At 44.9% G+C, this 23139-nt stretch overlaps 1 protein-coding gene and 1 long non-coding RNA gene across 3 annotated transcripts in view; one reads left to right on the top strand and one right to left on the bottom strand.

Moving 5' to 3' along the window:
• The window catches only part of LOC138843836 (uncharacterized), a 36083-nt gene extending 23811 nt beyond the window's left edge, over nt 1-12272 (bottom strand). Inside the window, exon 1 of the long non-coding RNA XR_011378874.1 lies at nt 1310-12272. This is a non-coding gene — a long non-coding RNA (uncharacterized lncRNA). The remainder of the gene's footprint in view (nt 1-1309) is intronic.
• The window catches only part of USP12 (ubiquitin specific peptidase 12), a 184555-nt gene continuing 162235 nt past the window's right edge, over nt 820-23139 (top strand). For both annotated transcript variants that reach the window (XM_070049076.1, XM_051834124.2), the window contains exon 1: nt 820-1313. In XM_070049076.1, coding sequence (XP_069905177.1) covers nt 1266-1313 — 48 coding nt within the window. In that variant the 5' untranslated portion in view covers nt 820-1265. The remainder of the gene's footprint in view (nt 1314-23139) is intronic.

Here is a 23139-nt window from a genome sequence, read left to right on the forward strand (position 1 = left end):
GTGTTCGAAGGCTTTGAATCTATACCTAATTTTAGAGGTCGGCCTGAATTCGGGCCTTTAGCCCTGCTGAAATGCTGGAACCCCAGAAAAGCACCCCGTCACTAGTTCAGCTGTCAAACAATCACATCCAAAGCTACCCGACCCACCTGAAGTCCTTTCTTAAATAAAAGAAAACAAAACTGAGCTGCCAGACACGAAGAGCAGGGTGCATGTACGAATTTTTAGAAAAGTAGCATAAAAAAGGAGCTATCATCCCACTAACTAACCCTGCTTAAGTATGAATCTCTGACATTTTGCTGGGCTCACTTTCCTTGTTCCCGTGACACCATCATCACTGTCGGGCTGAGACCCTCTCCACTTCGCAGCTCAATTTGCCGATCATTAGAAACATTCTAAATTTACAGCGACAGGTTGACAAGCAGGCAGGCAGGTAGGGCTCGCTCCCTTCCCCTCCCCCACTACTTACCCTTCCTTTTAATTCAAACATACTGTGTTTATTGCCTCGCTTTTAAGTAGCTAGCCTTTTTGTAAGCTACAGCGTTTGCACCCAAATTCTGAACAAAGAAACAAACCTAGCGCTTGAGACTAGCCCCGGGATAGCTTCACTGTACAAGAGCAGCTTTTCTCTCTCTCCACACACAATTTTCCGAATCCTGCTCCAGGATTCGCCCAGCGGCAGCCGCCGCGGCTCCACCCGGTTCAGCGCCCGCAGCCCGGGCTCTGCGGCCCTCAGGCTCTAGGACCGCGCGGGACGCGGGCAGGAGGCGCGCCCGCCCTGGGCTCCGCCCCCGGCCGCGCGCCGGGAGGGGCTGGGCCCGAGTCCCCGGGCTCGCGCTCCGGCGCCGGGGCCGCGCGCGGGGCGGTCCGAGCGCGAGCGGGGCGGTGCCGCGGGGCCGCGCAGCTGCCGGGCATTAGGGCCTCGGCGGAGCCCGCTCCCCAGCGCACTGGGCGGGGTGTGCGGCGGCAGGCTTCGCGGGCAGGCGCGGGCCCCGAGGCAGCGGCTGCGCCCTGCGCCGGGGCGGAGCCGGGGGCGGGCGGGCGGCCGGCAGGCGGGGGCTGGGGCCCGAGGCAGGGAGTGCCTGAGCGCCGGCGGCGACGACGGCAGCGGCGGCCCAGCAGGCTCGGTGCGTGGGTCTGCGGCGGCTCGGGGGTCCGCCCGCGGGCTGCGGTGCGAGCGGGCGGCCCGGCTTCCCTCCTCCCCCGCCCGCCGCCGCCGCCGCTGCTGCCGCCGCCGCTGTGATTGGGTAGAAGATGGCGCTGGGCGGATGGAAATCCTAATGACAGTCTCCAAATTCGCCTCCATCTGTACCATGGTAGGTGCGGCGCGGGCGGCCCGGGACTCCTCGGACGGGCGGACGGCCCTGCTCGCCGTCCCTCAGCTCCGCTGGCGGGGGCCTGGCGCGGGGGCGGGCGGCCCGGGCGGGGGCGGTTGGACGGCGCGCGGGCGGGGAGCGCGGGCGATTAGCGGCCCCCGCGGCCGAGGAGGCGCCCCGCGGGCCGGGCTGCGAGGGGCGATCGCCGTGCTGGACGTGGCCAGGGGGCTGGGGGCGGCCACCGGCCTTGGCGAGCCCGGGCCGCCCTGCTCCGGTCTCTGCTGGGCGCAGCCGGCCTGTGGGAGCGCGGCGGCGGGCTGGGGGTCGCAGGGGCAGGGCCGCGGGGCCGCGCCGTCTCCGTTTCCGTGTGGCCGGGCGTCGGCGGCGGGGGCGGGGGTCTGCGGGCAGGAAGGAAGGGTCTCGGCCGGCCGGGCTGGGCAGGCTCGCTGCTGCCCAGGCGAGGACGGAAGTCAAGTGTAGGTTTGCTTCTGGTGGCTGTGGCCAGGCAGAAGTGCGACCCCGTGCCAGGGGCGCCGTGAGTGTGAGTGTAGGTGGAAACTTTAAGTAAGTGGCGTGGCCGTTCTCTGCGTTTTCTGCTCGCCCAGAGGAACCCCGTTTCCAGCGTGTGTCCAGGTGTCAGGCTTGGCCCCGGCATCCACTTTAATCTCGGAAAAGCAGCTTTCCTCTCATTTGCTCACTTTAATCCCCCAGGCGCATCTGTGTGCAGCGGCCAGCGTCCCGTTGCGGGGCTGACTGCAAGGGCGGTGGTATTTGTTTCATTAGGGCCTTTTGAACAGACTTCAAGGGAGAAGTGCGGATGCGCCTTCGGAGTCTCCAGTTAAGCTTTCTGAGTGCATGTAGAACTTGGTGTTTCTGTGCCTGGCCCGAAGGACCACATTTTTCCACATGATGGGGCAACTTCCTTTCATTAGCTCCTTAAGAGCTTATATGTCGGGATCGTAATTTATGAGTCATCGCCCAAAAAAGTTATTCTTTCCTACGTGAGCCTGGTGGTTATGGTACTGAAGACTTGTGAAGTCTTTTGTTCCTGGTCTCACGAGCTCTTTTTCACGCGTCGCAATTCCTAAGAGATCCCGGGGCAGCCTTGCACCTAATGTCTCCCTACTTTGAGCAGTTAGGTCGCAGAGATGCTTGTAAGAGGCAGTTTCTCTCCTGGGTGTTGAGGAATAATTTCAAAATATGGCCGAAATCAGGTGGGCTTAAAATCTACCCTGGACAAGGAAGAAGTCATGTGGAAGAATGAGTCATTGAAGAATCCCTTTCCCCAAACGGGTGTTTGTTCTTTCTCACGATTTACATTTGAGGAACGCATTGGTGAAGGGACTCTATTAAAATGATTTCCAAGGTTGGTGTGAGCTCGTTATTTGTAGACACGCCAGTTATTATCTGTCGATTTCAAAGTGAATGTGATAATTAAGTCTTTGACAGTGATAATTTTGCCAAATGGCTGAGTGTGCACCTCGTGGGGTCATAGTTCATTGTCAAAGGCTAGGGTTTCAGGATTGGGTGATCCTCTTTACTGTTCATTCATGTGCTAAAAACTGTGCTGAGTGCTGGGGATCCCATAGTTTCTGCTTTCATGGTGTTTACCTTCTAGTCGAGGGAGGCAGACACTATTCAAGTCTCTCTGTCTCTGTGTGTGTGTGTGTGTGTGTGTGTATTTGCTGAAGTCACATCAGGAAAACGAGGCACAGAGCTTTGCAAGGTCATACATTATGTCAGTGGCATTCTGATCTGAAGAATGTCAGACTGTGAGGCTCTTTCTAGGGTTTCCACCCAGTACATTAATTGCAGATTGGTGCACTTATTGTTGGCAAAATGTCCATGCCTGGCCAAGTGAGGCTGTTCCAAAGGTGCTATTAAAATTGGGTGTGTCTTTATTCATATTTGAATAAATTCTAATGGCCTCCCAAATAGTACTGAATTTCTGGAAGTAGGTTATAAGTTATTCTTTAAATGCAGCTGTCAAGCATCTTGTGAGAATTACAAAACTGAAAATCCAGAACAGCGAAGTTACTTATCTCTATGCTGTTTTTGCCAGACTGGGAACACCCTACCGTGTCCTTGTGTGGCAAGTGTGTACCTGTCTCTGTTACACAGGTAGCCTTCCTTGAATAACCCTGCCCCTGTCCAAAACCACCCCTCCCCATTCCTCATCATAGAAATTCACAGAGTTTTTGTAATCTCAGTAGCATTTACCATACTGTCTTGTAGAGTTTCCTCATCTCTTGTTAGGTTGGGAGGGCTTTCAGGAGAAGGACTATAATTTATTTATGCTGTTTTATCAGGAGCACTAACTTTTGCAAAGAAAAAAGTTTCTCTAAGTCCTCCATTTTCCCTCGTATTTCTAAGAAGTGAGTTTGGTTAAGGGGTGATGAGATATTGTGTGTGTAGTGGCTTAAGCAGAAGTTGCTTCTCAGAATCAGCAGCTGTAAAAGCATTTAGGATTGGTTGAAATTTTATTCTATAAATCCTGAAGTTTATATAATTATCTCATTTGCCAAAGTATGGTTCCCAGGAAAGTGTCTAATGTTTTGATTGGGTTAAGTAACTATGTTAAAAAAAATTTCTTCTGATATGTCTTATTTTAGATCACTATTGTTTTGCTTACGTGTGAAAATTAGTAAAAATTGGTGTTTCTTAAGTTAATATTATAGTCTGACCCCAGTGAGTGATTGCCTTCAGATTGCAGTGAATAAATTTGTGACGGTATCTCTGGAAATGCTTCTTTTTGTATGTGAAATAATACATTTTCAGTATCACATGGTGTTGGTTTTGCCTTTCAAGTGGCTTCAGACTTCAGGGCCTGCCCCAGAATAGCTACTTAATATTCACTATAATCAGTAATTGTGAAATAATGGGAAAAGTGGCAGAATTCTTCCTCAGTGGGCTGTGGTTTGGAACTGAGGTGGAAGTTGGAGAGCAGCATTTGGGGTTAGTCCTGCTGGTCGGGCATGGCTGTGGGCAGAGGCAGGTGCTTCTTACTGTTTCTTGCCAGCTGGCCTGTGTCTGGTGGGAGACATGGTGAGGAAGACCTTGTTGTGGAGGGGGATTGGAAGCTGAAGTGGCTGTTGCAGGGGGAGGGTGGAGAAGCATGCCCACCCTGAATCACAAGGGTGTGAGCTGGATCCCTAAAAACCTGCTATTAATGAGGCCAAGGACACAAGTTAGGTGCTGCATGAGTCTGACAGGGTATCCTTTGAAAGCTGGGGCTGGCACAGTGCCCCGACTTGGGAAACCTTATGCTGCCACTGCCTGAGTCTCACTGGGGTCCAGAGAAGAGGATGTGTGGTTAGTGTAACTTACCATTATTCTAGAAGAGGAGGGGGAAGCTCGGTAGGGGCTCGGGGAAATAGTCTCTTCTTGTAGTCAGAATATTATGTTAAGTAATAAAGTTCCTTTTCCTTCTCAAGAAATAGATTAAATGTGATTCTTTTAATAAGCATTTCATTTGCTTTTGTATTTTCTGAGTAAAACAGTGCTTCTATGATAGGAACATGTGAATTGTTATTTGTTTACTTTCCTATTTTTTTCTGCTTTTACTGTAAATGTTAATAATTTGAGATGGAGGAAAACCTCAAAAATAAGGAGTTTTTTTTTTTACTCATATGATTGGTTGAAGGACTGTTAGTGACCAGAGAACATTCAGAAGAAGTACAACTTTTATTTAAATCTGCTGATCTTCTGAATTCGGCCAAAATTTATTTTGTACATTAAAAAAAGAGGCATTCTCATGATGGAAAATAGAGAAACTCTAAGACAGCTGGAAGAAAATCAACATTTACCCCTAGTGTATTTACTTTGATTAAAAAGAAAAACCATAATTGAGCTTACTCCTGAGAAACAATTTTGCATTGTTTCTCCCTAAATGTTTATCATGGAGTGGGCGTTGTGGTGCCTTGGGTAAAGCTGCTTCTGGGAACACCCATATTTGCTTCCCATCCAGCTCCCTGCTAAGGCGCATCCTGAGAAGCTGCAGATGATGGCTCAAATACTTGGGTCCCAGCCACGCATGTGAGAGACCTGGATGTAGTTCAAGGCTTCAGGCTTCAACTGACTGGGCTTTTGCTGACCTGGTCCTAGCTGGTGCAGGGTTTTGGGGAGTGAACTAGAGGATGGAAGCTCTCTCTGTGTCACTCTGCCTTTCAAATAAATAAATAGATATTAAGTAAAAAAAAAAAAATGTGAGTTTAAAAATTAGCTCAGTTTCAGGATAGGCATGGAGAGTTTAATATTTTAAGCTGATTTTTTTTTAAAGATTGATTTATTTATTTGAAAGTCAGAGTTACACAGAAAAGGAGAGGCAGAGAGAAAGGTCTTCCATCTGCTGGTTCACTCCCCAGTTGGTGGCATTGGCTGGAGCTGGGCTGATCCAAAGCCAGGAGCCAGAAGCTTCTGGGTCTCCCACATGGGTGCAGAAGCCCAAGGACTTGGGCCATCTCCTACTGCTTTCCCAGGCCATAGCAGAGAGTTGGATCAGAAGTGGAGCAGCTGGGACTTGAACCGGTGTCCATATGGGATGCTGGCACTGGAGGCAGTGGCTTTACCTGCTAAGCCACAGCACCAGCCCTTTAAGTTGATTTATTTAGAGAAATATTAGTAAGGCACAGTGATAGGTTACTAACAAGATCATTGACAAGTTATGCACTTAATGAGTTTTTAAAATAATGTTACTTTTTAAAAAAGGATTTGTTTGAGAGAGAGGGAGAACGAGAGAGAAAAGACAGCACTTCTTTTTGCTGGTTCATTCTCCAAATGCCCATAACAGCTGTGGCTGGGTCAAGTTGAGCCAGGAGCTTGGAATTCCATATGGGTCTTCCATGTAGGTGGCAAAAACCCAGGCACTTGGGTCATCTTCTGCTGCCTTCCTGTGTGCGTTAGCAAGGAGCTGAATTGGAAGCTGAGCAGCCAGGACTGAAACTGGCACTCCAATATGGGATGCTTGTATTGCAGATGGCAGCTTAACTTGCTGCGCCACAGTGCGGCCCCACATTTAATGATTATGAGAGGGGATTTTATAGGAGATGGTGGGTTTATTTTAACTTTAGGCATTTGTTTATCCAAGTAAAGATAAGACTATTGAGATCTGAAACAATGTACTTAAAAATCTAGTTTAAAATCACACGTTCAGTTTTGTGAAGTGTGTATTTGTATTTTGGTTCTATTTTATGTCGGATGATTTTGTTTACTTTCTGGGGACTTTCTCGTCCCACTCTGGCTAATCTTTTTATAACAGATCTCAAAGCATGTTAATTATCTACCCTACTACTCTGTTGACGAATTCCAGCCAAACTTTATCACAAACTATCTTGTTGTCTTACATGATTCTAGTTTTTTGGCCAGGTTCCCAAAGATTGAGTCTACCTCCTATTTTGTCACTTTCCAAGTTCCTTTCTTCTTGTCTTTAAACCACATTTATTCTAGTGCTCTTGAAATTTTACTGTCTTGGGAAAGAGCATTTTGTATACTGTGTACAGTTTCCTTGCAGAAACCTTAATTTTTCCAATTTAAATAGTCTAATTTTAATTTCTTAAAAAGTAGCCTTATTCCAGAAACTCAAGATAGCATTTTATGATGTATCATCCAGTTAAATTCTGGTGCATATTTTAACGTTTGGATGTGTGTATATATGGGAAAAACTTTTTTTTTTGACAGGCAGAGTGGATAGTGTGAGAGAGAGAGAGATGGAGAGAAAGGTCTTCCTTTTGCCGTTGGTTCACCCTCCAATGGTTGCTGCGGCCGGCGCATCGCACTGATCAGGAGCCAGGAGCCAGGTGCTTCTCCTGGTCTCCCATGCGGGTGCAGGGCCAAGCACTTGGGCCATCCTCCACTATACTCCCGGGCCTTAGCAGAGAGCTGGCCTGGAAGAGGGGCAACTGGGACAGAATCCGGCGCCCTGACCTGGACTAGAACCTGGTGTGCCGGCGCCGCTAGGCGGAGGATTAGCCTATTGAGCCATGGCGCCGGCCTTAAAACTTTCTGAGTGGATTTCACATCTGTGAAATAACTAGATTAGATGAGACAGTCTTGAGTAAATGTTCCTAATTTGTTTCTTTGTAAATCAAAAATTGAGTATTCCCTGATCCTTTGAGATTTTATGAATGCTTATTGATGTCATTGTCTTCATTTTTGGAGCTTTCATATTTTAGATAATATAGATAACATGGAATTAAACTATTAATTTATGTCTGGTTTGCTGGTTTCTTTTTAAAAAATCATAGATTTTTTGGAGAATTAACAATCTACAGCAAACATTTTTCTTACTTTAAAAGCATTTACTGGAGATTAGTGATAATATTATTTTAGTCACTAAGAGCCTAATCCTCATAGCTATTCACTTATTTTTGATAACTTTTTCTTTGCCAATACCATTAAAATGATTCAGTTTCTTTTTTCAGGGTTCCACATTTATTTTCCTAGCTGAAAGTATGAACTTAGACAAACTGCTTTGTGCCATGGTTTCCTTATTTGTAGAATGGGTATTAAAGTAACATCTAGTTCACAGGACTCACAGTGGTGATCCCTGTGTCCTGTTGGCTGTTACTTTGAAGGGATTTGCCTCCTTCCGCATGGAAAGAAGTACTCACTGTAACTGCTGATCTGTAGCCAGAATTGAAATTTGTTTTGTGAAATCAGTTATGTCAGTTCATGTCATCATGGGAATATTAGTTGGGAGCTGACTAGAGTGCCTGTGCTGTTCCATATTGGAGTGTCTGGCTTTCACACTTACCTCTGGCTGCTGACTCCTGCTTCCTGAGCTCCTGTCATCCGTATTAGAGACCTGGATTGAGTTCTGAGCTCCTGTCTGTCACTGGCATTTGGGGACTAAATCATGGATGGGAGCTCTTTGTCTCTCAAATAATTTTTTTTAAAAAACACATAAGTGTATTAGTAGTATATGCTTCTGAGAAAGCACTACTTTATTTTGAAATTGAAGATTCAATTACAATATTAAAGCTGAAAGTGGATTTATTTCTTCTTTAGTAGTTTGCAAAAGAATTTTATTCATTTTGGGAACAAAAATAACTGATTTAACTTGTAATGTTCTCAGGTGTGTTTTAGAGGTTTAGATAGATTGGGACTATTTTAGGGAAAAAAAATCTTTGTTTCATACTAAAGCACTACATTGGCTTTTTGTCATCCTTAGAACAAGATGTATGTATTAAAATCAGCTTCAAGCCTTATTCCCTTTCAGATTTTCCTATTGTTTACTGAGGCCAGTTATTTTGCCCCTTTTGCTGGAATAGTGTATCTCTTCTTGGCTGACAGTGCACTTACCACTCCTGTTCTTCGAGATGTTGTCCAAAATGTACTCTTACCCCATCTAATGGGCGGGAAGAGGACCATTAAATATCTTCACAGTACTCTTTTTTTAAAAAAATGAATGAATTAACTTGAGAGAGAAATGGAGGAAGAGAGAAGGAGACACAGACGTGACACAGAGGCAGGAACTCCCATCTGCTGGTTCACTCCCCATATGCTTGTAATGACTGGAGCTGGGCTGGGGCTGGGCTGGCCTGACAGGGACTCAGGTGCTTGAGCCATCACTGCTCCCTCCCAGGATCTGCATCAACATGAAGCTGGGGAGCTGGGAATTGAATCCAGGTACTCCAGTGTGGGGTGTGGTGGTCTTAACCGCTAGACTGAACAACCTCCCTCCATAGTCCTTCAGTCTTAGCAGAAATGTGTACCTGCCTCCTGTTAGGAAGAGTTATGGGTTGCTGAACTGAAAACTCTGAGAGAGCTGGTACTGTTCACAAAAATATATACACTATAGACACACACACACACACATATTTCTATAAGATTTGATTATTGACTGTGTCCTGCAAAGCAGTTGTATTAGAAGTGTGTGAGCATGTTGCTCTACATAACTGATTTGTTTTTGGGGGAAAAAGCTTTGCGTCTTTGCCTTCACAAATTCCTGAAGGAGACGCGTGTGATGGCATGGAGTATATTTATCTTGGAGCTCCGCTGCATGAGGCGCTCACAGGCCTGTGCTGTTCTGTTCCTTCTCCGTAAGAAAGACGTGTGTTGTTTCTGAAAAGCGGTGTCGTGTCTGGAGTGATGTGTAAGCTTGCAGCAATCCACGTGTCTAAAGCTGCCTGCCTGCCCATAATTTATTTCCAGCTTAAAACAAGAAATGGATGTTTGTTGTAGTGATAAAGGGCTTCTTGGGGGCAGGAACGAGCCATGGGTTTCTGCTGGGAAAGGGTGCTTTAATTCCCAGGGTCTTTTAGTAGAGGTAGACTAGTGTTGCCTGTGATTGTATTTTAGTGCCTTTGATCTTAGTGACCTGATAAGCTTCAGCCTGATAGTGATGTGAGTCTTTTCATGGGTGGCAAGGAAAGATTTTTTTTTTTTTAAAGCTAAGAGTAGAGAAGGAAAGGCATATAAAACAGAGGTGTGCCATGAAGATTTTTGAAAATTATTAATATAAGTAAAGGTAAGCAGATGTGAAAGAGAAAGTTGTCATTTCTGAGGGAGAAGAGGCCATTAGGAAAAAGCTTTGGAGACGAGACTGGAACTTTGCAAAATGAGCGGTCATTTCTTGTGTGGTACTTTTAGGTTGTGTGGGTGGTTTGGCATGGAAGGAGTCTGGTGAGAAAAGAGGCTGCAGAGTAGGAAGGGGGGGGTAGATAGAAGCACCAAGACAGTCTACCCACTGACTCATTAAAATAATCTTTAAGGCATGGTTTTAGCCTGAGGAAATGCAAATACAGAGGAAAGTTGCGGGCATTTAAGAAACAATGGAATTGATAAAAATATCTTGGTAAGTTTAATTACCTTGATAGTTAAAAATTTACTTTATATTTTTTAAAAAATAAAAGATACTAACAAGATGGGTAAGGTAGAAGAGTTACTCAGTGGGTAGTTAGAACTTATTAAGGGTCTCAGTTTTGTTTAGGAGTCAGTGGAGCAGTTACTGTTAGAAAATTTAAAATTACATATGCATGTTAAAAAATAAGGAAAATATACACTCACATGAGAATGAGTTGCCTGGCTTCCAAACAAGCAGAAATTTAAACCATATTATTCAGACTCTGAGGGCCAGAAAATAGGAAAGACAAGGTGTGAAGAAAAAGAATGATAACCAGAAGAGCAAAATCAGGTGGAAGATACAAGGTTTTGGGGACCAGTGCTGTGGCGGAGCTGCTAAAGCCAGTGCCTGCAGTGCCGGCATTCCATATGGACGCCGGTTGGAGAACCGGCTGTTTCACTTCCGATCTAGCTCTCTGCTGTGGCCTGAGAAAGCAGTAGAGGATGGCCAGTGTGCTTGGGTCCCTGCACCTGCATGGGAGACCTAGAAGAAGCTCCTGGTTCCTATCTTTGGATCGGCCCAGCTCCAGTCGTTGCAGCCATTTGGGGAGTGAACCAGTGGATAGAAGATCCCTTTGCCTTTGTAACTCTGCCTTTCATCATTGATCATAATAAATCAAAATAGATTAGATTTACCTTTATGTTAAAGAAGTTGATTATACAAAAAGCAAAATATCACTGAACAAGAAATCTACTTAAAACAAAAGGACAGCCTGAGTAGCAGTAACACAGTAATGTTGCCACACTAAAGGAAACTAGCAATATTTAGATTTCTTTCTGAGCTATTTATTTTTTTAAGGATTTATTTTATTTATTTGAAAGGCAGAGTTAGAGAGAGAGGAAGAGCCAGGAAGAGAGAAAGGTCTTTCATCTGTTGGTTCACTCCCCAAATGACTGCAATGGTCAGAGCTGAGCTGATCCAAAGCCAGAAGCCAGGAGCTTCTTCCGGGTCTCCCAGGTGGGTGCAGGGGTCCGAGGCGTGGGCCATCTTCTGCTGCTTTCCTAGGCCACAGCAGAGAGCTGGATTGGAAGTGGAGCAGCTGGGACTTGCCCATATGGGATGCTGGTTCTGCAGCAGGGGCTTAACCTTCTACGCCATAGCACTAGCCCATCTGAGCAATTTTAAAAGCAGTCGTAATTCCTTGGTTCTTTTCTTTTGTACAAGTCAGATAGTCTTTCTCATGTCTGTCATTTTGAAAGTTCATTCAGAGTTAGGAAGCCTTTGGTAGCATAGCCTCACTTTCACAAAGTGAGGAAACTCCTCTACTAGGGAGGGGTCCAGGTTTCTTTCTTAACTCATAGAGCCCTGGGAGATCTACAGGCCAGCATGTCAGGAGTTTAGCAATTTTTGTCCCTAACCTGTGTGTGTTGGGGGAGGGTTTTGAGTCTCAACTGCTTGCTGGTTTGCAGTGGGGTGGGCCACTTACCTGTTTTTTACTGTGAAAAGGAGTCTTTCAGCCGAAAGCACCATCTTCCAGTAATTTGCTAAGATGCCGACCATGAAAGAGCAGTGGGGGAGGCACCGATATAAGTGTTCCCCAGGCCTTTTAGAAAGCATGGTGTTGTTCCTCTGACCACCGACATGCATGTCTACAACAGTCAAGGGAATGGGTACTGTTTGAAAAGGAATGCCCCATAAATGTTACCATGGCAAAACTGGAAAGAGTCCACAGTGTGACCCAGCAGGCTGTTGGCATTGTTCTAAACAAACAAGTTAAGGGCAAGATTTTTGCCAAGAGAATTAATGTGTGTGTTGAGCTGGGAGAGCTCCTGTGAAGTGTGAAGGAACATGATCAGGGCAAGAAGGAGGCCAAAGAGAGAGGTCCCTGGGTTCAAGGGAAGCTCCAGCCTGCCCCACTCAGAGATGCCCACGTTGTCAGGACCAGCAGATAGGAGCCCAAGCTGCTGGAACCCATTCCCTGTGACGTCCTGGCATAGAAGTGAACAAAAAATACAAGACCTCTGGTCTGTTAAAAAAAAACAGTGAAATGGAATACTAATTTCCCATTCCATCCAGCGAGCTGATCAATGTGAGAGCCCTCTGTACTAGAAATACACGTTGAAATCATTCCCCTGCCATCCTGTCTTCCTTAGGAAAGGATGCAGGGTGTGTTTAGATTCTGGGGGCTTTAGGGGTTCCTTTTTTTTTTTTTTTTTTTTTATTTTTGACAGGCAGAGTGGACAGTGAGAGAGAGAGACAGAGAGAAAGGTCTTCCTTTGCCGTTGGTTCACCCTCCAATGGCCGCCGCGGCCGGCGCGCTGCGGCCGGCGCACCGCGCTGATCCGATGGCAGGAGCCAGGAGCCAGGTGCTTTTCCTGGTCTCCCATGGGGTGCAGGGCCCAAGCACCTGGGCCATCCTCCACTGCACTCCCTGGCCACAGCAGAGGGCTGGCCTGGAAGAAGGGCAACCGGGACAGAATCCGGCGCCCCGACCGGGACTAGAACCTGGTGTGCCGGCGCCGCTAGGCGGAGGATTAGCCTAGTGAGCCGCGGCGCCGGCCAGGGGTTCCTTTGATAAGTTGTCATTTCAGAGTCTGAAGAAGAGTATTTTAATGATTTGGGTTTTAGGATGCTAAGGTAATCGATGCAGTGAAGTTTTAGATTGCCTTTTTAAAGAGATCTTTTTTTTTTTTTTTACTATGTTGGGAGTTTATGGTTGATAGAGCCGTTGCTTTTTAAAAATTTTTAATAAGGCATGTGAGCCGATTTGACATACAATTCTTTGCCAGATTGGTTGTGCTGTGAGGCAGTAGTTAACCTCTCAGGTCAGCAAACTCTGTAACATTCTCTTCTAGTGCTGATATCTTTAAAGCTCTATAACTATAGTGTATTTTGTCCCTGGCATGTATTGGTCTAACTGGGCTTTTCAGGGATCCCTGATAAGAGGGCTTTTGTGATTCTTTTACATTAGATAGAACCTATCTGGGCACAAATAAACTTAGCAGTGAAGTCTGAAGGGCAAGGAGATCATAAAAGTCAAAGGCTTCTGTTGTGTTTATATTTGGCCAGTCCATAGAGGAGCATCTGTTATGTTTTGTATGTGATTATTTTAGTCTAAAGAGCCAGTCGTTACACCCTCTTTTGGGAGGGGGGGAATGTGAACAGTTCATTACTTGTTGAAAGTATAGTTTTTCCTTTGCTACTGCGGTAGGGAGTCCTAGAGGTGTGAGGAGTGAGGAACAGGAGGAAGGGCATTGTCTCTGCTGGTGGTGACCTTCGGAGGGCCTCCAGAGGGGAAGCTTTGGTTGTTCCAGAAGCACACGAGGTGTTCACTGCTTATTATTTGGCAGGCTCCTGTCTGTGATGCCACTAATGGCTTCACACCAATGTGGTCAGCCTTGGGATTAATTTTGGAACATCTAAGACTGAAAACTTGATACATCTGCCCAACAGTACCAAGAATAATTGTGCCTTAATTTTGCTAAGCAAATTTATTCCATTAATTGTGTTGTCTTTTCTTGTACACGTTTTTGAAAAAGACTGTTTATTTTGTTTAATGTACCAGTTTCCTTTGTTTTCATTGAATTTGTTAAATGGAGGAAGCAGGGGCTGGTGCTGTGGCTTAGTAGGCTAAGCCTCTACCTGCAGTGCTGGCATCCCATATGGGTGCTGGTTTGTGTCCTGGCTGCTCCTTTTCCTATTCAACTCTCTGCTTACGGCCTTGGAAAGCAGTGGAAGATGGCCCAAATGTTTGGGCCCTTGTCACCCATGTGGGAAACTCGGTAGAAGCTCCTGGTTCCTGCTATCAGATCTGCCCGGCTCCAACCATTGCAGCCATTTGGGGAGTGAACCAACAGACCTTTCTTTCTGTCTCTCCCTCCCTCTCTGTATCTCTGCCTCTCAAATAAACAATCAAAATCTTAAACAGTGACTTGACTTGGTCAGCTTTGTAAATGAAAGCAGAAAGGAAGCAGCTGTCAACTTTGGTGTTTTTTTTTTTTTTTTTTCCTATAACAGTTTGCCTTTCATCTGAGGACCATGCTTGTATATTTACATCCTTGTCTTGTTAGAGGACATTATAGATTGCTCTCTTTAACTAAAAAGATCCTAGTGAAGCTGTCCCTTTTTTCTTCTCTATGTAATGTATTTTATATTTTCATTGTTCCCCTCCCAGCTTTATTAAGTTATAATTGACAAATACAATTGGATATATTTTTGCTCTTTAAAGAAGTCACGGCTGCCTTTGCTCAGGTTACTGCTTCTCCCAAGCATTCTGTGGTCCTTGCTGTTTCTTTGCTTCCTTCTGTCTTTAGAGTCTCTCTTCTGGATATAGACTTTTTTCCCCCCCTAGATTTACTTATTTTTTAAAAAGATTTATGTATTTATTTGAGAGGTAAAGGTCTTTCTTCCCTTGGTTCACTCCCCAAATGGCCGCAATGGCTAGAGCTGCGCCAATCCGAAGCCAGGAGTCAGGAGCCAGGAGTTTCTTGTGGGTCTCCCACGCTGGTGCAGGGGTCCAAGGACTTGGGCCATCTTCGTTGTCGTCGTCTTTTTCTTTTTCTTTTTTTTTTTTAAAGAATTATTTTAGTTATTTGAGTTACAGAGAGAGGTAGAGCCAGAGAGAGAAAGAGGTCTTCCATTCTGCTGGTTCACACCCTAAATGACCGCAATGGGTAGAGCTGAGCTGATCAGGAGCCAGGAGCTTCTTCCAGGTGTCCCATGTGGGTGCAGGTGCCCAAGAACTTGGGCCATCTTCTGCTGCTTTCCCAGGCCATAGCAGAGAGTTGGATGGAAGTGGAGCAGCCGGGACTCGAACCAGCGCCCATATGGGATGTCGGCACTGCAGGTGGCGGCTTTACTCCTGATGTCACAGCACCGCCTCATCCCCGATAGTGAGAGAGAGACAGAGAGAAAGGTCTTCCTTTTGCTGTTGGTTCACCCTCCAATGGCTGCCACGGCTGGCGCGCTGTGGCCGGCGCACTGCACTGATCCAAAGGCAGGAGCCAGGTGCTTCTCCTGGTCTCCCATGCGGGTGCAGGACCCAAGCACTTGGGCCATCCTCCACTGCCTTCCCGGGCCACAGCAGAGAGCTGGCCTGGAAGAGGGGCAACCGGGAAAGAATCCAGCGCCCCGACCGGGACTAGAACCCGGTGTGCCGGCGCCGCTAGATGGAGGATTAGCCTATTGAGCCGCGGCGCCGGCCAGAATGTTTTAATAATCTATACCCAAATAACAGGCTAAAGTTTAAAAATAAAGGTGAACCTTTTCCATACTTAAACATAACGTTGTGATAGTACAGGCAAATGAGCACAAGAAATTCTGATGAAAATTATTGCTTTTGAATTATAAACTACGTCTCACATATTCACTAATACTAGACAAAGCGGTTTTATTTTCTACTTTTTCATATATTCCATTTTGAAATAATATACTTACTACTTTATGTTTATTTTAATGTTTCTTTTCATCTACTTGAAAGAGAGGGATCTTCATCTTTTGGTGCTAGGTCATACTGAAGCCAGTGGCCAGGAATTCGATCTGGGTGTTCAAAGTGGGTTTCAGGACCCTAAGTACTTGAACTGTCATGTACTGCCTCTTAGTGTATTAGCTGGAAGCTGGATGGCAGATGGAATAGCTGGCCTTGACTGGGCCCTCCACATGGGATGTGGGCATCCCACACAGTGCTTAAGCTGTTTCCACAGAGCCCACCCCCATTACTAATGTTGAAAAGGAACTTCATATATATTTTTTTTTTTTTACAGGTAGAGTGGACAGTGAGAGAGAAAGAGAGACAGAGAGAAAGGTCTTCTTTTCTGTTGGTTCACCCCCACAATGGCCGCTGTGGCTGGTGCACCGCTCCGATCCGAAGCCAAGAGCCAGGTGCTTCTCCTGGTCTCCCATGCAGGGCCCAAGCACTTGGGCCATCCTCCATTGCACTTCCGGGCCACAGCAGAGAGCTGGACTGGAAGAGAGGCAACCGGGACAGAATCCGGTGCCCCGACCGGGACTAGAACTTGGTGTGCTGGTGCTGCAGACGGAGGATTAGCCTATTGAGCCGCGGCGCCGGCCAGAACTTCAGATTCTTAAATATATGAGTGCTTAGGTGAACTAATTAGATAATAGATTTTATGGATATTAGGGTACATTTATTTTTGTTTGTAATTAAAAAATTGTGTCCATTTCTGATTGAGGCTGTAACATATTGTCACAATTCGAACAATACAACTTTATTGTTGTATTGTTCTGCAGGCCAGGAGTTCAAAATGGGTCCTCAGCCAGACTGAGGTCTTGGCAAGACTGCCTTTCATTCGGAGGCCCCTGTGGAGGGTCTGTATTCTCCCATGAGAGGTGGCCCTTGTTACTTGCTCCTGAGCACATTTTCATCTTTGTAGCTAGTTGTGACTGCTTGTCTTCCTTGTCACATCTCTGACATGGACTCTGCCTCCCTCTCTCACTTGCAAGGACCCTGTGATTACACTGGACCCACCTGGATAACCCTCACGTCGAAGTCATTTTAGTAACCTTGACTCTTCTGCAGCCTCCATTCGCCCTTGCAATGGAACATACTTTCCAGTTCTGGGGACTGGGATACGGACATTCTGGGAGGCTGTTTATCTCCTTTTACAATGTATGTGTCTTTTTTAGCTTCAAAAATAAACCCACTTATATTAGATGTGGAGAAATTGATCCCTGATAGGATTCATGCATTTTGGGCTGTGGTGAAGTGTTAGATTTGTAGCATGCACCACTTGCACTAAGCAGATGTTAAGAGGTGGTTGTTTTGGCTATCAGAATACCAAAATGGGAATTAAAAAAAAAAAGATTATTTGAAAGAGAGAGATCTTCCATCCACTGATTCACTGCACAGATGGACATAGAAGACAGCGCTATGCCAGGCCAGCTGGGAGTTTCTTCCAAGCCTCCACATGAGTGTAAGGGCCTAAACACCTGGGCTGCCATCTGCTGCTTTCCCCAGGCTGTTAACAAGGAGCTAGATTGGAAGTGGAACAGCCTGATGTGAACTGGCACCTATCCATACCAGTCCCAAAATGGGGTGTTTTTTTGCTTCAAGTGATGTTAGCATGTCATCTTCCTCAGCAGGAAGGAAGTAAATGCAATGCAGTATTCAAGAAATTTTTGCTACCGGTATTTTTTTTTTAAGATTTTATTTATTTATCTGAGAGGTAGAGTCAGAGAGAGAGAGAGAGAGAGAGAGAGAGAGAGAGAGAGATATCAAGTGCTGGTTCACTCCCCAGATGTCCTCAACTGCTGGAGCTGAGCTGAAGCCAGGAGCTTCTTCTGAGTCTCCCATGTAGGTGCAGGGGCCCAAGCACTTGGGCCATCTTCTACTGCTTTCCCAGACCATAGCAGAGAGCTGGCTTGGAAGTGGAGCAGTGGGGACTAGAACCAGTGCCCATATGGGATGCTGGCACCGCGGACGGAGGCTTAACCTACTACACCACAGCACTGGCCCCTTCCGGTACATTTATGGTTTTTGCTAAGTTAGTAAATACAAACTTACCAGCATGCCAGGTTTTGAAAATGGATAATGTGGGTAAAACCTGTACTATATGGCCTTGCCAACAGAGCATATGTGGAATATATTTTAGGATTTATAATAAGGTAAAAATCTTATGATTATCCAGATGGTAGTTGGGTTTCATTAAAAGATAATCTTTGAGGCTTAGAGAGAAGACTTAAAATAAGACTGTGCCTCCTAAGAAATAAAGGGCAGGCAAGGCTTCCTGAGATACTTTGTTATGCCCAGAAGCCACATGGAAGGTCCTTGGGATGGGAGATGGGTTTTTAATAGTTAAAATAATATGGCTGGCGCCGTGGCTCACTAGGCTAATCCTCCACCTGCGGCGCCGGCACACCGGGTCCTAGTCCTGGTTGGGGCGCCAGATTCTGTCCCGGTTGCCCCTCTTCCAGGCCAGCTCTCTGCTGTGGCCCGGGAGTGCAGTGGAGGATGGCCCAAGTGCTTGGGCCCTGCACCCGCATGGGAGACCAAGAGAAGCACCTGGCTCCTGGTTTTGGATCGGCGCAGCACACCGGCCATTTAGGGGGTGAACCAATGGAAAGAAGACCTTTCTCTCTGTCTCTTTCTCTCTCTCTCACTGTCTAACTCTACCTGTCAAAAAGAAAAATAATAATAATAATATGAGAAGAAGTTGTAATTCGAAGATTGCCATGTCTTGAAAGATTTTTGGTTTGCAGTTACTGAAAACCTGCAGAACATATCTGGACTCGAGATGTCCATAAACTGAGGAGATAGGATGTAACAGAAAACCTGGACATTTTAGGGACTTAGTTTTACTCATTTTGCTTGTGAGTCTGGAAGAAAATCAACAGAGCAGGAGAGGCTAAGACAGACAAGACACTTAGCTAAGGAAGAGAGAAAAGAAGGACCCCGGACCTTTGTGTCTGAGGTGAACTGGTGGGGACAAGAGCAGTTTTTGTGGCTAACCGTCATGAAGAAGTGAGAGAGGGTCGCATCCAACAGAGAACAATGCCAGAACAGTGAGGGTTAAGTTCCACAAGGGTGAGCTGGGAAGGAGAAAGGCTGAACAAGTGCCTGTCTAACATTAATAAAATCCATAACTACTATGCCAATCCCATTTTTGGAGTTTATTGTTACTAGATTTTATGGAACTAGAAAGTATTAAATATTAACACTAGAGGGTCTGGCGCTGTAGGGCAGTAGGTTAATCCTTTGCCTGTGGTGCCAGCATACCATGTGGGTGCCGGTTTGAGTCCTGGCTGCACCTTTTCAATCCAGCTCTCTGCTATGGCCTGGGAAAGCAGTGGAAGATGGCTCAAGTGCTTGGGCCCCTGCACCCTCATGCGAGACTGGGAAGAAGCACCTGGCTCCTGGCTTCAGATTGGTGCAGCTCTGGCTGTTGTGGCTATCTGGGGAGTAAACCAGCAAAAGGAAGACCTTTCTCTCTGTCTCCCCCTCTCACTGTCTGTAACTCTACCTCTCAAATAAATAAATGAAATCTTAAAAAATTTATTAACACTAGAAAGTATTTTATCTGTTAATTGTATGTATATATACATCCATCCATATCCATTTAAAATGTCTACCTTCATCTACTTGAAAGTGAGAGAGAGAGAGGGAGAGAAGGGAAGAAGGGGAGATCTTCCACCTGGGGAATGGCATTGTGGTGCAGTGAGTTAAGCTTCTGCCTGTGACACTGGCATCCCAAACTGGAGTGCTGGTTCGAGTTCCAGTGGCTCTGCTAATGGTCCATTGCTCTACAAATATGTCCACGAAGATAGAGGAAGGTGGTCCAAGTCCTTGGGCTTCCGCCACCTGCATTGGAGACTCTGATACAGTTCTGGGCTCCTGGTTGTAGCATGGTCCAGCCCTGGCCATTACAGCCATTTAGGGAGTGAACCAGTGGATGGAAGATCGATCTCTCTCTCTTTCTCTCTCTCTCTCTCTCTTTCTCTTTCTCTTCTTTTCTCTCTTCCTCTCTGTGTCACTTTTCCCTAAAATAAAAACAAAAATTTCCATCAGTTGGTTCATTCCCCAGATGCCTACTGGGCTAGGCTGAAGTAAGGAGTCTGGAACTGCATCCAGGGGTCTCCCATGTGGGCAGCAGGGGCTGACACACTTGAGCCAGCATCACCTCTCAAGATACCCTCTCAAGATACATTAGCAGGAATCTGGATGGGAAGTGGAGTAGCCAGGACTTGAACCAGCTTAGGATGTGGGTATCCTAAGTGGTCTTTGTATTTCCATTTTACAGAAATAACTATAAATATATGTTGAAGACATCAAAAGTGAATTTGAGTTCTGAACACTACATGCTTCAAATGCTGAGTATTAAAAATTATTTAAGAAGACTCAAGATTGATGTACATATTTTTCTTTATTTTTATAAACTACATGTCTTTTTTTCTTTTTGATATACTTATTTATTTGAGAAGCAGAGTTACAGACAGACAGGGAGAGACACAGAGAGAGGTCTTTAATCCTGTGATTCTGTCTTCAAATGGCCACAATGGCTGGAGCTGGGTTGATCCAAAGCCAGAAGCCTAGAGCCTCTTCTGGGTCTCCCACATGGTGCAGGGGCCCAAGCACTTGGGTCATCTTCCATTGGTTTCCCAGGTCATCAGCAGGGAGCTGGATTGAAAGTGGAGCAGCTGGAGACTTGAACTGGCACCCATATGGGTTGCCGGTGCCACAGGCAGATGCTTAACTATTGTGCAACAGTGCAGGCCCCCATATTTTTTTCTTAGTACAGTTTTCTTGAAATATAATTCATGTACCATAGCGTTCACCCACTTAAAGTGTACAATTCAATGTTTTTTGGTATATTTGTAGAGTTTGTGGTTACCACCACCATTTTAGAACATTTTCTTTGCCTCTGAAGATATTCCATACCCTTTCCCTGCCCTTCCCACTCCTCCTCCAGCTGGGCAGCCAGTATTTGTACTTTGTGTCTTTCTGTGTTTCCTTACTTTGGACTTCTATATGTGAAATCCTATAGTTGATGGTCTTTTGTGGCTGACTGCTTTCACTTAGCATGTCATTTTCAAGGTTCATCTATGCTGTAACAAGTATCAGTACTTAATCACTTTTAATAGACAATTCTGTTGTAAGGCTATGCCACATTATTTGTCCATTAGTCCCTTGAGTCATTTGAGTTTTTGTTCCTTTTCCCTGTTATGAATAATGTGGCTCTGTACAAGAGGGATGCAAGTTTAATTGTCTGAACGTCTGGCAGACTTTTCCAAAGAGTCTGTACCATTTTATATCCCTGCTAACAGTGTCTGAGCAGGGGGTCAGGAAAGCTGTCCTTTGCAGATACTGAAGGATCCTGATTGTGTCTTCAGATCACTGTCTCCTGTAGACAGTATGCACAGTCACACACTGTAGATAAATGATGTTTTATGAACAACAGATTCCTTCTACAGAGGTGGTTCTTTAGTGAAGTCATAGCCATCTTTGTTTTTGTTGTTTGCACGGTAACAGAATTTCCTAACAATGTATTTTTTGGGACGTGTCCTTATTATTGAATGACACATAACTGTATGTGGATCATACTTTTTTGATCCAGCCTGACAGTCTCTGCCTTTAGATTGGACTGTTTAATCCATTTACATTTAATGTTATTATTGAGACAGTTTGATTAATAGCTGCCATTTTACTTTTTGCTTTCTATGTCTCTTGTTCTTTTTGTTCCTATTTTGCATTAAATAAATGTTTTCTAAAGTAGTATTCTAATTCCATTATTGCTGTTTTTCTCCATTTTTTTCAGTTTTTTTAAAAGCATAGTGCAAATATAACTTACCTGAATCAGCTTCATTCATATTTATACTAGCTTAATATACTTCCTTAATTCTAGTGATACTAGAACATTACATCTGTATAGATCTGTTACCTTTCCATCCTTCTCAGGATATTATTTTCACATATATTACATATATTAACATTAGGATCTCAGCAATATATTGTTACAGTTAATACTTTATCTTCTTTGTTTACTCTCTCAGCACACTATAACCTACTTGTTTTTGCTATTATTGGTAAATATATTGTAGACTGAGTATTTTTTACCCACAATACTTGGGAATCAGAATTGTTTTGAATTATGGAATCCTTTCATATATTTAATGAACTATCTTGGGTGAAACTCAAGTCTAAACAAAAAATTCATATAGATTTCATATACACGTAGCCTGAGAGTAATTTTATGCAGCATTTTTATGTGCCTGTACTTTGACTGTTACCTGTCATGTGAGGTCAGGTGTGGGATTTTCCATGTATGGTTTTATATTGGTACTAAAATTGTTTTGGATTTTGGAGCATTTCGGATTTTGAATTTTTGTATTAAGGATGCTCAGCCTGCACTTCATTTCAGTATGTTATAAGTCCGATAGTACATTATATGCAGGGGCAGGTGTTATGCGCTGGCTAGGTTACCACTTCTGACTATCTACATCCCTTATTGGAGTGCTTGGGTTTGAGTCCTGCTTCTTCTTCCAGTCTAGCTTCCTGCTAATGCACATCTACTGGGTGGCACTAGATGATGGTTCAAGTAATTGGGTCTCCATTATCACAGTGGGAGACCTAGAAGTAGTTCCTGGCACCTGACTTTGGCCTGGCCCTGTCCTGGTTGTTGTAGGCTATTTGGAAAGTGAACCGGTGGGTGGAAGATTACTCCCTCTCTTTCTCTCTCTGCCTTTTAAATAAATAAAACAAAAAATATTTAAAAATACATTATATACATACATATTATTGTGTATAATAGATTTCTAGATCACTTAAAGAGAAGAAAAATATATGTTATGGTGTCCTTTGTAATTTAACAATTGTATTACAGGTACTCTATTTATTTATTTTTGCTTCTGAACTCGTATTATTGTCTAGGTCCCTTCTAGCCTGAACAGTTTCCTTTAGTGTTTCTTGTACAGTGTGTCTGCTAATACAGCAACAGCCAGGTTTTCTTTTTTGGTCTGGGAAAATCTTCGTTTCACATTTAGAGCCAGAGTAAGCATTCTTAGTTGATGGTTTTGTTTTGTTTTTGGCACTTAGAACATCTTGCCACAGTGTCTTTCTAGCTACTGTGATTTCTGCTGAGAAGCCAGCTGTTCATCTTGTTTGTGTTTCTCTTGCTGCCTCAAGATTTTCTCCTTGACTTTGACTTTCCGCCTTTTTGATTTTGGTTAGCATGTGTGTATGTCCATGACATAATACGTTCTTAAATTCAGGTTTATAGTAAATGTCTGTCCTTTAGAGTTGAAGGTTTTTTTTTTTTTTAATTATTTATTTATTTGGAAGACAGAGAAAGAGAGAAAGAGAGAGAGAGAGATAATCTTCAATCTGCTGGTTCACTCTCCAAATGGTTGCAACCACCAGGGCTGAGCCAGGCCAAAGCCAGGAGCCAGGAGCTCCATCTGGGTCTTCCATGTGGGTGCAGGGGTCCATTAGTATAGGGAACTGGATTGGAAGTGGAGCAGCTGGGACTTGAGCCATCCATATGGGATGCTGGCACTGCTTGCAGCAGCTTCACCTGCTATGCCACAGTGCCA

This window comes from Oryctolagus cuniculus, chromosome 9 (assembly GCF_964237555.1).
Source record: "Oryctolagus cuniculus chromosome 9, mOryCun1.1, whole genome shotgun sequence".
Taxonomy (NCBI): domain Eukaryota; kingdom Metazoa; phylum Chordata; class Mammalia; order Lagomorpha; family Leporidae; genus Oryctolagus; species Oryctolagus cuniculus.